Source organism: Manacus vitellinus, unplaced genomic scaffold, assembly GCF_001715985.3.
Source record: "Manacus vitellinus isolate BGI_N305 unplaced genomic scaffold, ASM171598v3 scaffold_55_pilon, whole genome shotgun sequence".
Lineage (NCBI taxonomy): Eukaryota > Metazoa > Chordata > Aves > Passeriformes > Pipridae > Manacus > Manacus vitellinus.
In genome coordinates this window covers 168,178-184,936 of record NW_021940651.1, presented here as the reverse complement: position 1 = coordinate 184,936, position 16,759 = coordinate 168,178, and the positions used below count along the sequence as shown (strand labels likewise).

The 16,759-nt window shown below is 38.1% G+C and overlaps 1 protein-coding gene across 4 annotated transcripts in view; it reads right to left on the bottom strand.

Annotated features, from left to right (window-relative positions):
* The window catches only part of ICE1 (interactor of little elongation complex ELL subunit 1), a 45,720-nt gene that overhangs the window by 10,536 nt on the left and 18,425 nt on the right, over positions 1 to 16,759 (bottom strand). For all 4 annotated transcript variants that reach the window (XM_018081657.1, XM_018081659.1, XM_018081658.1 and 1 more), the window contains 8 exons: positions 15,595 to 15,677; positions 15,287 to 15,326; positions 15,138 to 15,194; positions 13,416 to 13,505; positions 13,279 to 13,332; positions 7,706 to 8,058; positions 2,081 to 6,535; positions 5 to 173 (listed from right to left, as the gene is read on the bottom strand). In XM_018081657.1, coding sequence (XP_017937146.1) covers positions 5 to 173; positions 2,081 to 6,535; positions 7,706 to 8,058; positions 13,279 to 13,332; positions 13,416 to 13,505; positions 15,138 to 15,194; positions 15,287 to 15,326; positions 15,595 to 15,677 — 5,301 coding nt within the window. The remainder of the gene's footprint in view (positions 1 to 4; positions 174 to 2,080; positions 6,536 to 7,705; positions 8,059 to 13,278; positions 13,333 to 13,415; positions 13,506 to 15,137; positions 15,195 to 15,286; positions 15,327 to 15,594; positions 15,678 to 16,759) is intronic.

Sequence of the window (16,759 nt, the reverse complement as noted above, 5' to 3'; positions counted from 1 at the left end):
ATACCTTCTTTAAGTAGGCTATAGCAGAAAAGGCGAGCTCTTTCCAAATCTCCCAACTGTTGACAAATTCCTGCATAGACTCGACACAGAGCCTGACTGAAGTTGTAATTTGTGGCATTCTTCTGACCCTTGAGTTTATTGAGAATAACATGCAGCAAGGACTCTGCTAAATGCTATAAGACACAAAAAATATTGTTAGACTATTGTATACTTAAGAATATTGACAATATTGTCATAGTATGACAAATAAAAAGGACTACTATCTTATTTGCAAAAATATTATTTGCATATATATGAAAATGCAGAAAACTAAATCAGAGGCAACAAGTGAAAGAAAAAGGAGTGAGGAGCAACTTCCTGGAATAAACATGCCTTAAACAGATCCAGAATAGGGCTGCTATTCTTTAAATATAAATTGTTTAGTTATGTGATTTAAAACAATCTTTCTCAAACAAAGAACAAGGAGAGGAATAATAACAGGTAGAGGGAATGAGGAGAAGAATAATGACAGGTAGAAGATAATAACCTAATCAAAGCAAATGCAGCATCCTGACTTAGGTACTCCAGAGCTGCCACAGGAGGACAAACAGCCCACTGTCCAGGTGTGAGGCTTACTAGATTAGTTAACAGCAGTCTCTCCCCAGACCACCTTATATACTGCAGGAGGTGGGGATGAGATATTCCTATCTACAGTAACATGGGACTCAATAAGAGATGCAAGGAAAGAGAATATTGGGATTGCACACACCTTACTACAGGATGTTTAGAGGGAGAGCTAAAAGTGGGGAGTACAATGAGATGCTTAGGAGCCAAGTGCTGGAGAATACGCTGTTCAGACTGGGTACCTGCAGACACAATGTAGTTGTGAGGAACCAGGAGGTCCAAGCCAGCCACCTGAATGACCAGGAGTCTAAGAGTCAGACACATCTGGACCAGCTACTGGAGGAATACATATGTGCTTCTGTGTCTCTAAGTTTGCCAGAGCACAAGACAAGTGCGAAGAACAGAAGCCACCTACTGGTTATATTGAGTGCCTACTGTTAGCTACTGGAGGAATCCAGACTACCTGTATATACATATGATATATAATATATAGTTTATAGTATATGTATGTATTGTCCACTACCAGGTTTTTCACTCCGAATGTAGTCAAGAGGAAGGGAGATAAAGAATTAGTGGCATGTTTATGTGCATGTGTGTCTATCTGGAGTACATATTTGGCCCTTCTACTGGCTGGACCTGGAAACATAAAGCTGCCATAGCCTTGCTTCTAAGAAGTTACAAATTTGGCAACTCCTAACAAAGATGACCTGAGATCTTGGTAGCAACTTCTAAGGAGAACTTAATTATGTACAAAAAATGTAACAGGACAAAATGCTGCCATGTATCAGTTGGTGAATTGCTCTGCTGTAGGCTAGAAATTATTTATGAGAAAAATGGCAACTGAAATTTTTCAGCACTGATGCTAAGCAAATTCTGGGAAAGAAACTATGGGAAGATTTTTCCAATAAAATTCATTTGAATAACCTCATGTAGAATAATAAAGGTATTTTATTGATTATTTATTATTATTCAATGAATTTTATCTTATTGAATTTAAAAAAAAAATCATTTTGGAGGAACTCCTTCCACTCCACTCCACTCTACTCCATCCACTACAAAAAAATGCTGCAAAAATAAAGTGGATTATGCATACATTAGAAAAGCATATGTACTACACCCTGAGATTAGGTCAGTTGGTTAGATTATGGTGCTAATAATGCCATGGTTATGGGTTCGATCCCTGTACACTTAAGAGTTGGCCTCTATGATCCTTGTGGGTCCCTTCCATCTCAGAATATTATGTGATTCTGTACTTATAAATGCACTTTTGCATCTTGGACACCACTGAACAATAATTTCTTGTGCAGTTCTATATTTTCTAATGTTATACAAATTGAGATGTCTAATAACCTTTCAAGACTATACTTTGGCACTACAGATTGCCAGAACAATTGAGAATTCAAATACTACATACTTACACTCTTTATCTGCACAGAAGTGATTATTAAACCATAAAATTTAAAATTATGCTACTTACCTTGTTTTTTATACCAAATTCATAGACAACTTCTTTCTCTTCATTTCTCATTATTGGAATCTTTGAGATATTGCCAACATACACGTGTCCTTTAATAACTGGTAACAAGTCAAAACAGGACTCAGCAACTTTCTTTAATGCCAAAGAAACTTTCTGGCAGTCAGGATTAATAACCTTCTTTACTGGTAGTGATGCTTCCAAAATGGAACTGTGTGATGAATCGTTAATTTCACTGCTTTTACCATGGAAAGCCTTCTGCATTTCAGAGATTGTATTTTTAGTATTTCTGATAGCAGCAGTATCATTGGGCTCCAGCTTTGGTGGTTCACTATCCAACCTCAGTCTCTTGGCACTTCTTGGCATAGATACCTGCAATAGTGTCCTTTTTTCGAGACGATTTGATGAATTTGAAAACAATTGCTGATTTTGCACATCTTTGTCTTCATCTTTGCTACTATCAGATTTCAAATTGCTCCCAGTTTTAACAAAAGCAGTTGATGTAGATGCAATTGCTTTGAATCCGCATATTTGAGACACAGGTCCTGGCAAACTTTGGCTCTCTGACAAAGCACATCGGTTAAGTTGAATATTGCCTTTCAGAATGTTTAGTGTCCTTGCCCTTGCAGACAGCTCTGGATACATAGTGTCCAATATTTTCACAGAGTTCTCTTGAGGAGCACCTGGACTAGCACTATCAGCTGCAAACAGAGGAAATCTTCCTGGAACGGGAAGTGCGTGCTTTGGAATGGAAGTACAAAATTTCAAAGGTGAGGAGCAAATCCTTCTACCTACTGCCACTTCTGAGGGTGAGGGAGGAGAAAATAAAAGAGCAGATTTTACTGTTGGAGTATCTGTTAATGGAGAAATGAGAGGAAGAACAGGAGTGTCATGTAGTGGAGATATCAGGCCATCAAGAGGGGAGAGCAAAGAGGATTGACCTGTAGAAGACATTACTGGGGACATGATACCAGCAGTTTTAGGAGGACTGGAAATCAAAGGCAGCAGCAAGGGGGGCAGAGGAGGACCTATTTCTTGCCTAATTTTATTTATCATCTCAGATGAGCATTTTGTTGGCATAGAAGTATCAGCATTTGCAAGAACTGGCTGAGTAACTTCGAGAGTCTTTGTTTTTCTTTTACTTTTAAACAGTCTCTTTGATAGCTTGGTATGCATTACTTGGGCAGCTGTCTTGGTAGAAACAGTAGAGATTTCAGATGGTTCTTGCTCTTGGCACTTAAATTTATTGCTCTTTTTGAGAGCACAAGAATCTGATTCCAACATGCATAACTTCTCAAATACTGTCTTTTGTGGCTCAGAGGGCTGCCTAACTGTCTGACAACTGCACCTAACATCAGATAGGGCTGGATTTGGAAGATACTTGAGGAAAATTTTTTTTCTACTACTACTATCTATGATAACATCAGTGTTGTTTTCTCTTATGTTGCAAGAGGCGTGATTATTATTATATTCTTCAAACACTGAGACCCCTATATCAACACTGCGTAGTAGACCTTGTTCCACATTTGACTGCAGTTTTGCAGAATCATTTCCTTCTAAGAAATTGCCAAGTGTTAACACTCTTGTATTTAATTTACTGGTTTTTACAGTCAGCCTGCAATTTTCTGAGAATCTAGTTAACATCTTGCATAGTGGTAACCTATTTTTTGAAGCACTTGGCATCACAGGGCTTTCTTTTGATGTCACAGCTTTTAAAAGACTTTCCTCACTGTCATTGATGCATCCAGCAATGTTAGAATCTATGAGTTCATTATCACCCTCAGTATTTTCAGAGGTTACTAATATAAACTCCCTTTTCCAAGAGGCTGAGTCTTTAGGATAACCCTCCCCAGTCACACTTGACCACTCCTTTGCAGTATCTCCAGAGCTGTTTGGTTCACAGCATGTATCTATATCCACCATAGTGCCTGCTTTTAGATGACTAACTGTAAAAGTATTTCCTGGGTGCATCATTGAATGAAGTTCACACAGTTGGTAATCAGCATCAACAATTGCACCAGTTTCCAGACTACCCACTGCAATTCTCTTGGAAGCTCTCAGTTCCTTTCTGAACATGGGACCACATTTAGAACATTTCACATACCTAACTTTTTGTATAGAACAGTCTTTCTCTTCAGAGTCATTGCTCTGCTCTGACATATCAAAATCATTTTTACACCTTTTAAGGGCATTTTCCCTAGATCCCTCAGAACTATTCAGTTCTTTGCTTTCTCCCCCAGCTAACAGTGAACCAGTTCTAGAAGGATCTGTTCTAACCTCCCATGTAGAAGTCCTGTATCCTGATTCTTGACAATCAAACTTTTGGAAGAGAAAAGCATTCTTCTTATAACAGTTTGCATCCAATATCTGTGATTTAACAGATGCCTGAGGTTCTTTATCTACTGTTTGCTCCTTATCTGGAATTTTCACTTCTTTTTTGTGTACATATCCCGTCTCAGGGCAGCCCAGTTCTTTGCACATGTTGCCTTTTTCAGCAGACAGGATCTCAGCACTCTCTTCCAAGCTTTCTGAAGAACAGTTAAATGTACTACCCATAACACAATTTGTATCTCCCTTGTTTTCCCATGTACAGGAAAAAGCAGCCTTTCCTGTGACATTAGTTTCAACAAAACCAACAACTTTCAGAAGACTGAAATTTAGATCAGGAGGCCTTGTGGATTCCAAGCCAATTCCTACTTGCACAGGAGAATCTGTTTCTTCATTATTTATACAGTGATTCTTCAAGTAGTCCTCTTGAGTAGAAAAAGCCAAGCCACTTTTATAATCCGTTTCTGAAGCAGGCTGGCAGATGACCCCTGAAAAATTATTTTTCTTCACAGCATTATTTTCAGAGTTAAATGAACTGGAGCAAGTCTCAGTCACCATATTTAATTCCCCTTTTATTTCATCACATTTAATATTTTCAGTTATCAAGAACTGATTGAGAGGTTTTGCAAACTGTGCCTGAGAAGTAAGATTACTTTCTACTAAGATAGATTCAATAGAATCTCCTCTTGCTAACAGCTCACTGCTTTCCCCTCCAAAATCTTCTGGATTAACTTTGAATTGAGTCTCTTGAGATTCAAACTCCCTAAAGTTTTGAGTTTTGGACTGCTCACATTCTAATGTACTATACAAGTTTTCAGAGTGTTTTATTTCACCTTTCACTTCTGTAAAATCTAACGCAGAGGATTCACACTTAGCTACACTGCTTCCTGCATCAATAATGCATGCTCTCTTTGGTAGTGCAAGTATACTTTCCAAGTCTGACTTCCCTTGAGATAAATTACTACAATTTTCTTCCTGATGTGGTTTGCTTTTCATATATCCCCCCTTCTTTATGCCTACTAACTTTCCATTTTCTGTACTATGCAGTAACTCTGATGATTCAGTTATTTTTCGAACACTTCCTCTGTTAAATTTCATGGCTAGTTCAATAGTTGGAGCTCTGGTTACATTCATGTTTTCACTTTTGAGCTGTTCATCTTTTGGAAAGGCTGACAATAAATTTCTGATTCCTTCAATAGCAGATATAGGTAAGTAATGCCTAGAGACTTTAACAGTCTCTGGTTCACATTCTCTGCCCACTTCATCTTTTACTGTTTGCACATGTTGTTTCTCCAGTATCTCTTCACTGTCATGTTTTATTTCAGAGCACTGAGAGTGTGCAGAGATCTCAATAGCTCCAGCCGTATTAGTTACTTTGATTACATTTTTTGATTCATTTTCAACAACTTCATTCTGCATCAACATACCAGATTTCTCCTCAGAATCTTCACTATGAAGCACAATGCATTGCTCAGCTGGCAAATGAGTTACACTTTGTGGAACAGATACTTTCCTGGGACTTCCTCTCTCTTCTAATAATCCACCTCTTTCTGCTTTCGTTAATTCACCATGATTTTCATGTTTACCCTCATTATCAACAGCTCTGATTAAGGTTACATTCTCTTTTGTTTGCTCACTACTTTTTTCCATCTGATTCTGAGGCTTGGAACTTTGTAACATAAAATTAGCTAAAGAACCTCCCTCTTCACTGTACATGTTCTCACTATGTCTTTTCTGTTCTTTGATGTCTTCCAGTTTGTGTGCTGTTGCTTCTTCTCTGTTCTCAGTTTCCATATTCTCAGAATTCTTCTCCAAACAATCTTTGTTAGTTTCCATGTTTGTAATTAAAGTAGCAGCTTCAGCTAGCTTTATTTCAGCCTCTCTCTCCTCTTTGCTTGACATCTTTGGACTGATACAAATGTTCTTTTCATTCCAACTCAGATTAAGTGAGATTTCTGCATCAAGACCATGCTCACATGATTTACTCTGTCTGTTGCACTCCTCATTGAGGCTGACTACATTACAACTCAGAGGCTGAACTTGGTCTTCTTGTAAAATATCTTCTGCTGTAGAAGCACTGCAATCACCTTCTTCATCACTGGAACAAGTGACTTCTCCAAACAACATATCCTTCAATATAAAAAACAAAGTTAATAATCTAAACCCTGGTATCAGTTTTAAGATCTCCTTCTGTAAACAAATGCACTGGTGGCCCTGATGCAGTGGTTTTTGAAAGATTAAGGCTGATAACATAAATTACAACCTTCTCCATCATTGTTTTTCATAGCAAATGGAAAGTACCTCTGTTAAAAGACTTTTTTACCTATTTACTTGCATTCTAAGATTACTGGAAAACTGCATTTGAGTAACATTTGACTTTCAAGCTCTGCAATTTTGCTATGAAAGCCATGCTTATGTCTGAACAGGAGTTGGGACTATGTCTGCAGCACTGGGAAAATAAATTATTACAGCAAGTTGAGACACAGGTGACTGTGCTCGTTTTGGCTGAGGTAGTTAATTTTCTTTACAGTAGCTACTACGGGACTATGTTTTGGATTTGTGCTGAAAACAGTGTTGATAATATATACATGTTTTTGTTATTGCTGAGCAGTGCTTGCACAGCATCAAGGCCTTTTCTGTTTCTCATACTGCCACACTGGTGAGGGTGCTGGATGTGCATGTGAAGTTGGGAAGAGACACAATTGGGACAGCTGACCCCAAATGACTGAAGGGATATCCCATACTGCTATGGCATCATGCTGAGTATATAAAGAGAGAGGAAGAAGGAAGGGTGGGATATGTTTGGAGTAATGACGTTTGTCTTCCCAAGTCACTCATGCATAATGAAGTCATGTTGTCCTGGGGATGGCTGAAGACGTGCCTGCCCATGGGAAATGGTGAATGAATTTCTTGCATTGCTTTGCTTGTGTGCGTGGCTTTTCCTTTACCTATTAAACTGTCTTTATCCCAACCCACATATTTTCTCACTTCTACTCTTCCAATTCTCCCTAGTGTTCCGGCTGGTGGGGAAGTGAGCAAGCAGCTGTGTGGTACTTAGTTGTTGACTGGGGTTAAATCATGACACATACACTTCCCAAAATTATCTTTTGCTCCCTTCCACTGGCAGTATGCTACAGGGTAAAAAAAAGTATCCATATGAATCTAAACACACAGAGACCCTTTAAGTGCATGAGTAACTAACGTGGAAAAAAAAAAAGAAGTCCAGGAATATAAAATCATTAGTTCTGCAGGAATTTTAAGACCAAGTCAGTGCCAAGTCTGATGCATCCTGAAACTCACCTGTGTAGTCAGTGGTGAAAGTTGTACTGGAGAAAGTAAAGCAGGGAGAGGCCTGGCCCAATTCAATATTTCCATCACATTTCCACCTGAGCCCTTTTGCTCCTGATCAGAAAAGCCTGAAGTGCTGTGCTCCCCACCTGTCTGTATTATCACATCAACATTTTTATCCTCACTGCTATGCAGACATTCTTCAATAGTTCTGTTCTCAACACAATCATCTCCAAAAGGCTCAATACTTGCTTGAAGTTGCATGGCTGTTAGAGAATTTTGCTTTACAGCACTCTCCACTGAAGAATACCAAGGTAGTGTTTTGCCATCACACTTCCTGATCTTTTGGTGGATTTGTAAAGTGTCTAAGACAGAAAAAAAATGTTAAGAATATTTCCCCTCCAGTTTCTCTTTACAGAGATAATATATAATAGTAATAAAAATGCATTACCATATTTTAAAGTGATGGTTCCACAGAAGATCTTAATGTCACTTTCAGAAATACTTTCCTTACAGAGATGAGATGCTATTATTCACAATTATTTTTTTCATGAAAAAGGCATACATGTGTGCAAAGAGCTTCTTCTCAAACACTTTCTGACTTGTCATTAAGACTATTCCTCCTAATTTTTCTTATCAGGAAGGGCTGTTCTTGGTAGGACTGAAGGTCCATACAGCTCAGTGGTTTATTTCAGTCTTTCCCAGCAAGTCATGGTTATGAAAAGCAGGACAAGCATGCAGTGACATTCCCCATTCAGGCTGTAATTCTCAGCTTGGAGCAACCTGCACCTGTACTTGCAGGCCAGTTACAATTATACCCTGCCATAAACACAGTAAGAGAGTTCTTAGCTATATTCCTAGTTTATGATTTAATATGCATGTGCTTTTGAATTGTTTCTTCTTTGAATTTCAATATCGAGTCTAATCATACAAGATTTTGTCTTCAATGATATAGCTTAGTCAAAACTGTATCCTCAATAGAAAAGTCTCACAAGGTACCTATGTGCAAAGGAGTTTGAACCACTAAGACAAAGAGCAGCTGACAACCATTCCAAGAAAGAGTCAACTATACCAGTTTTACGCAGTTATTCTAACAACAAGAAAGCATGTCCAAATTCCTGTGTGATTCTTTACATTGAACATTTTTCTTGCTACTTTTCAGATCACAGTTTTTACTATTACACAGGAACTGATTTCTTATGTATGCAGACAAAACACACTGCCCCAGAAAAGTCTAAGCATTACAGACAAATAATTTAAATTGATTATATTTGTGCTAAATACTTACAAAAAGGAAAATATGGCCCAGATTTTGGAAATTTAAACTCTATGATTTTATAAAATGAAAATATTACTTCCAAGAAAACAGTAGAAATCAACAATCCCAAAACCCGGTGTGTCACATGGAACTAGGATCTACTCTGTAGTATTTGCAATTCTTGTATGACATTTTATGTGTGATCTTGTTTACAGTGCTCACAAACACTACTGGACACTGAATTAGCAGTATTCAAGCAAGAGATCAAGCCTATTCTGTGTACACCTGAGTACCATCTGCAGTGAACCACTTGGACCTTGTGGCTAAATTTTGCCTTAAACAAGCTGTTTTAGAATTAAAGGAGAAACAGCTGTTAAGCAATGGATACTGCAGAAGCAGGGTACTGGGTTTTCTTTTTAATGCCAGTTTCTCTCCTGCACTGCACAGCTGCAAAACTCTGAAAAGTTTACTCAGAACTTTTGCCAGGCACATGCAGACAAACACACACTCAACCCCTGATGCCACCAGACTTCCAGACTTCTTTCCAGAAGACTGTGCATGCCCAGAACCCCTCCTGGAGGAGGTACTGGGGCACTTATTGGAAGAATCGGGGTTATAAAAACCCCAATTTTTGATGCCTATGCGGGCCCCCTCCTCCGATGGACTAGGACTGCATATCACAACCACAGACCACAATCACCCATGCATCACTGGAGCTATGGGTAATCTTTCTGCCTCTAATCTCTCTCTATTTTTCTCTTTTCAATTTTTCTCTCTTAGGATGATCATACACTTCAGAAGTGTTATACACTTTCCAATCCATGTTCCAATCCATTACGGTTTTTTCCCAGTTATGGTTTCAAAGCAGTTGTTCTAATAAAATTCATTGTTATATTGGTTATTTAGCATCATTTTGCTTTAATCCACCCCAAGGGATCCTTTAACAATGAACCTGGCTGCCCTGCCTTAGAGGCGAGTCACCGCACCATCTCACAAAAAAAAGAACAACACATGCACAGAGTGGTTTTGAGCAGAGGATGTATTGATTTAATTGGCAAAATTTGCACTCTGTTGGAAAATAAAAAAAGAATAATGTGCTTCATTATTGCTCTGTGTTAATCCACTACCAGAATGTGCAGAGATACTCCTGAAGCAACATCAATGTTAGTATAATATTCAAAACTATTAATTTAATAGGTCAAAATAACCTCCCCAGCAATCAAAAACCTCTAAGCACATTCTAATATGTTGGTTCCACTGAAGGAGTAAATTAGAAAAACTGACCAATAACCCTATTTCAAAGATCCATCTCAGTCACTTCATGTAGCAACTCCATATCAAAATCTCAATTGCTGCAATGGACATGAGGAGGAAGAGGGAGAAATTGCTCAGCCTTATCACCTCATTTTCCCCAAAGACAAGTAAACTCTGCTATCTCTTTTGCATCTTACAAGTTTTAAGATCATATATTGTTTTGTAAAAGTATTTATAAGCTACAGTCACATAGAGCTTCCCAGATAGATTTCTCTTACAAAATGAGTTCCATTAGATGATCCAAGAGAAAAGGAGATCCTACACAAGCAGAAACAAAGAAGGAAAATTCAGAAAGTGATTCTCTCTTAGGTTTTTTTCATGCTGCTTTGTGCCAATCAGTTCAAAGCTCAGAACTTTCCCCACACTGAAGTGAGCAGCAACACAGTTACATATTTGGCCCCTAGAAGAACTTAGATAATTAGAAAGTTTACTTTTCATGGTGAACTACACAACAGTACTTTATCAGAAACTTTACATCCTATCTATACTCTCAAGATCAGTTATACACCTACATCAGGCCCAAGAACACACCATCCATTGAAAAGTTTCCTCTAAGAAATGGATCAAAGATTTCTGACTAACTAAGAGATTCTCCATCCTTCTCTACCCATCCCTTTCCAACTGTGGTGGGGGAAAACAGTTTTCCCCTGAAGCTATAAAATGGTAAACCCCTAGGGGGTGGTGACCCTTGAGGTTTGAGCTAATGAGTGCTTTTGCAAAATATAAACATATCACAAGCAGACCGGAAAAGAAAGTAGTTGTAGTTGTTGTTGGAGAAGTAGCCATGTTGTAGAGCCATGAGGAGAAAGGGCAGGAGCCCACAGGGGGCTCTGGCCCCCCCAGCCCCTGGCTGGGGGGCTACAGGGACTTGGAACAGTGTAAGACTGGGCTAAGTACCTGTAGTTAGAAAACTGGGGGATGTTTCTCCACCGTCAGCAGCAGCAGCAGCAGCAGTGGCAAAAACAACACTGGCCGGAGAAACTGGCCAAGAGATAAGGGAGAAGCAGCAGAAACAAGCATGCAGCTAAGCAGGAAGACACAGAGTTGTCTGAGAGATGAGAGTCAGCAACAGAGAGAGAACTAAGCTCTACAGAGACATAGTTTTGGAGTAAGAACTGAACCAAAAACCTTCAAACTCCTTGGAGACCCCTCCTAGAAGGGAGGGGTGAAGTGCAGCAGCACCGCAGAGAGGAGCTGAGAAGCTCAGGTGTCCTGGAAGCTGGACCAGGATGTCCAAAGGAATGCAGAGGAGGGCTTTCGCCCCCCCCACTGCCTTGAGACGGAGCACAGAAGCTCTGTAGGGAATTTGAATCCCCTGAAGATAGGGACCGTCACGAAGACCCCTGCGTTTTGTGGTATGACGTAGTGAAGTGACCTTTGTCCCGGTGAACACAGCCTACGGAAGAGAAGACTCTCACTTGGAGATGAGGGCCACAAGGGCTTGGATACCCCCCTCGTGTGTACTGGCAGAGATCCAGCTACAGCCGCTGCATGGAAGAGAGAGAGAGAGAGAGAGAGACTGCTGCCCTAGAGACACTGCTGCTCTGAGAATAGAAAGGATCTCTTCCTTCTTCCCTCTTGGACTTTTATTTGGAAGGGAGAAGAGATTTGATCCATTGTAAATACTTTTATGTCAAGGTAGAGATAGTTAAGATTGCATATAATGTATTTTGTACAGTCACTGTAATATATAATCCCTTCCCCCCATTTTGAGTCTCGTGTGGTGTCTGGAAAACCCCTCTCACACTGGGTTGAGATGTGGGAGGGGGGCTTGGACTAGGGAATTGGATTTTGGAGCTCTCAAACCATGACACCAACCCAGTCCCTGACAACAGTGAATTTCTTTAGGAGAGATGCTTTTCTCGTAGTTTCCTCTTTAACTGTATGAAGAGTTGTCAAAGCAATTTTTAAAGGTTCAGGATATGGCAAGTTTCTCTATTGCAAATGTCAACTCTTTGGCACCTTGGCCAGAACTTCAGGTCTGGGAAAAGCCCTACTGATATTAACCTCATCTCATTGAAAGAATCCCCTTAAAAATCATATTTCACAGACAAATTTTACTTTATCCAGGGAATTTTTTATTATGTCACTTACTGAAATTATTAAGTTCTCTCCTGAAATCTACAACCTGGAATCTAGTTCATATAGCTTCAAACCCTTACACTGCTGCCTCTTCCCACTTCTGAGAGAAGATTAAGACTACTCTGATCTGAAAACTCCATCAAAATCTATCACATACTACTGTGAAATACCTTCTTGATGTTGAATGGAGAAAAAAGAGCACAGATGAAATAAGCAATCCAATGCTAACATTGATTGCCTTGGTACTAAACAAATTAAATTTCACAACACAAAACTTCACTCCTGATTATCCCCATTGTAGGGCAATTTACTGTTGCAAGTTGTCCTCTCCTCGCTTCAAGCAACAAAGCAACTTTCTGAAACAAGTCTTGTGGTTTTGTCCTCTCAAGAAGGAGCAGATTAAGATGTTGGATATTTTATAAAAATAACTAACCTAGCCATAGAATCTCATCTGATTTACAGCAAAATCTCATCACAGTGACTGCATATGGATAACTATTCAGATTAGTTTATTATTACACTGAACAAAATGTTACAATGAAGAAAATGGAGGTAACTGCTTTGTAAATTTTACAACCCAATTATGTTACCATGTGTTTGTCTCAAACTAAAAAGAGCACCTGCATCCCATAATTCACATTATATACTACAGAGTTTCTAATGATATAATAATTACAGTTTAAACATGCAGTGAGTTTTGACTACTTAAAAAGAGTCAAAACAGCTGATACTAAAAGAATTTGATTTTTCAATTGCAACAACAGATTATGATAGCTTTTGATTAAAAGAGTGTTTATCTGGTTGTTTAAATTAATATTTGAATTATTTTCAAATATGCTAATCACACGTGTACTTGACCAGGTAGTCACCAAGGAAAGTACTTAAGTCTTTCAAAAAAGTGTTACGCAAACAGTACTCAACTTGAACCCACCTTCTGTGACAGTCAGTCTTCTTTTTTCAGACCATGTCTTATCCTGAAGAGAAGCTGAAAAAAAGTATCAATATTTATTTTTGGTCAGAAAAAGAGAGAGCTTCAAGACAATTTCAAGACTTTGCATGCCATCTTACCCAAGACAGGATGATTTTCCTCATTCTCTCTTTTTCCTGTTGCACTGTCAATGCACATCCAGAGTTCTTCTAACAAGAGCTTCACTTTTACTGTAAAAATAAATAAAAATCTTTATTTAAAATAAATTGAGAAAATTGTACTAAGAATTTGCGTTTCTTTATTTTTACTCAGAACACAGACATGCCTACAGCAAAGTACAACATACCCACAACAACAATTAAGACAAGGTACAAGCTTCAGAGAAAGAGAAATGCTAGATCCTGTACAGGGAAGTCTAAAGGAACAGGGGCAGAATGTTCTAGCTTTTCCTTTTTATAGCAAGCACTGCAAAAATTAGTAGCAGCCCCCGGAGTGAAATGTAAAAGTAGATTTGAATGTAGCACTAGAGAAATTAAATAGCTTTCTAAAACAAGTCAACTGAAATGAACATAAATGGGGGAGGAAAACTTCTAGGCAGATTTATATCACATTTATGCTCACTCTTAGTCTTATTGTGGAGTAATAGCACCATGTATCTGAATCAATTATCAGACCCCAACATTACAAGACCCTGTCTAGAGTCCTAACAGCACCCTTGCTAGGTGATGTCAAACAACCTAGTTTCAGAGACAGAAGGGCAGGGGGACGAGGAAAAATAACCCAAAACCTCAGTAAAATACACAAGCACTTCATCTACTTATGCCAAAACTATAATCAGATTCAACAACCAGAACAGAGACTATTGTTTTTGTGCCAATTCCGTTAAGTCAAAGGCCACACCAAACTGCAATTGTTTTATGAAGAGGCATGTTAAAAAAACCTCAGCATGCAAGAGGAAAAGCTGCAAAAGTTTGCTTAGTGGCTATTAACAACGCTAACATTTTCTCATTACTAATAAACTCATCTCCTATTTGAAGGTTAAATTCGTGCTCAGGTATTAATTTTCCTGTTTTGCCATGAATTAAAAATGAAAAGACCAAGTTGAGTACTAATTCAGTACAATTCAAATGGAAGTAAAAAAATATGCCAAGGCACACAGGAACTGACAAGGTCTACCTTTTTCAGAAAATTTAATTTCTGCAACAAACTAATTGCAAAGCAAGAAACAGAACAAGGAGGTTCTTTTGCCTCAAAATCACCTTCAGAATATCAAAACAATTCAAAGGCAATACCAACATTTTAAAAGACTGAAAAAATACAAGAAATAAATTTGCTTCAAGTTTGGCCTCAGTACTTTAGAGGAAGTTTAGAAGGAATTTGCCCCATTACAGTTACATTCAGATTATTTGTAGTATGTATTTTAGATCATTAGGGGAAAAAAAGTCAATAGGACAAGATACAGCTATAACTCCTGGATTTCCACTTGATCCTCATACAGAAATTGTAGCATATTGTACTCCTATTTTGTCCTTTATGATTGCAATGAGCTTCAAAGACAAAGGGATCATGTGTATTTTTCTCAGTGTTTGCATTCTGTTTTATAACTACACATCAACTGACTTCACATATGCTCGTGGCAGGCTAGTCCTTTTTATGAATCCAGTATTTTCCTTACTGTAAAACTGAAAAATAGTCACCTATTATGTTAGTCCTTCATAAGTGTAACACACTCATATCAACCACATCTGCTCTTACAGCATTTCCGTCACTATCCTCTGTTTCCAAAATGCAACTCCAGAAGAGTTGCAATAAATTCATAATGATTGGTTCCACACAGAGAACAGTCTTGCAAAAAGTCTTACCTTTGTCTATATCTGTTTTAAGATCTTCACTTGAACTCTGGGTCTCTGCATGCTTAACTATTAAAAAGAGGAGAGGTGGAAAGAAAATGTTCAAATGGAAAAATACCACATACAAATCTGAAGGCAATCAAAGGTAAACAAACACCTACCTTTTCTGAACTTTTCTTTAAATACACCATCAAGTTTTCCCTGTTAAAATTAAAAGGTATTAATTTTTTATGCCATACATAGTTTGTAGAGCATCTACTCTCAATGAGCATGAAATCTAAATCAACATTTCAAAGGTCATTCTTCAGTTGGAAAATTTCTCTCTCTTAAGGTGAATTGCTATGTTTAGTTACTCAATACTCCCAATAAATGTAATTTTACTGTTTCAGTATCTCTACTACCAGCAGCTTCCTTTCTTTCCTCTAGAAATACTTAAAAAAGCTTCACCCAAAGACAAGGAAAGCCTTACTTGTGCCTTTTTAAGTTCCTTTTCAAGCCTTTTCTTCTCAGTTTTCAGTTGTCTGAACTCCTGTGCATGCTTTGTTGCAGCCTCTTCAAGAAAAATGAACCAAAATTCAAGTTAGAAACTACACTATGATGACCACTAATTTAAGTAGTGCCCGTCACTAGTTTGCAAATCAAATTACCAGAAAAAAAAATATGTAGTGTGAAATAAAAAACTACTGAAGTTATATTTTGGGTCATTAAGACAACAACGCATGCATACAAGTATGTTGTCTTCTATTGCATAATTACTGTTCTGAACTACTGCAATACATTTATAAGTTTTCTCACTTACATGCAAGAATGAAGAGTGGGTCATACTGAAATGATATAGTACTGTAGAACAATATAGACCAAGTGAAAAAATGAAATAAAATTAAGAATGAGGTGCAGTGGGTTTTTTACACGTTTGATTCTCTTATTTAAAAGAGGGCTCTCGTTCAAAGATGAAAACACCACAGTCAGCTGCATTAGAAAGATGCAGATAGCACTCAATACTAATAAACAGAGAAGAGGACCTTATCTCTTAATGTCTAACAGACACCTTGGAAGACTGCAGATGGGTGGGAATAGAGTACAGGGTAGGTAAATGAGAATTGAATGTGAGGTTCCCAGAACAGTAAAGACAGATGGAATTTGCCTGCTGATCAGATCAGGTCACAGAAGAAAGCATATTAAAACAAAAGGTCTTAAAAAGGCATCAAAGGTGGTAGGCTGACAAAAAACAACCGTGGCAAAATTTCATATTGACAAAAGATATGAGGTCTGGGATATTTAATGAACACAGAAAAAAACGCCAAAACATATAAAATAGTCACTAAAATTGGACCTAACACAAACTCTCTCTCAGTATTTTGTTCTAGTTCTGGCAGAATTTGAGTTTTTGGAGGCAAGTGTGTATAAAGACCTAGCTGTCCTAAAATGGAACTCCAAAATTCTCATCAAAATTAACACCTTGTACCTGTACTTTAGAGCAGGATTTGGGAGGTTTCTAACACTAAGATACAAGTCTCTCAGTTCACTGTACTTGAAACTTTGGTAAGATGACAGTACAAGTGAAGTATCAGAAAGTTTTATGCATATCCATCTTCTACCAGAAAACAAGAAAAACACAGTGCCATGAGGCAAAT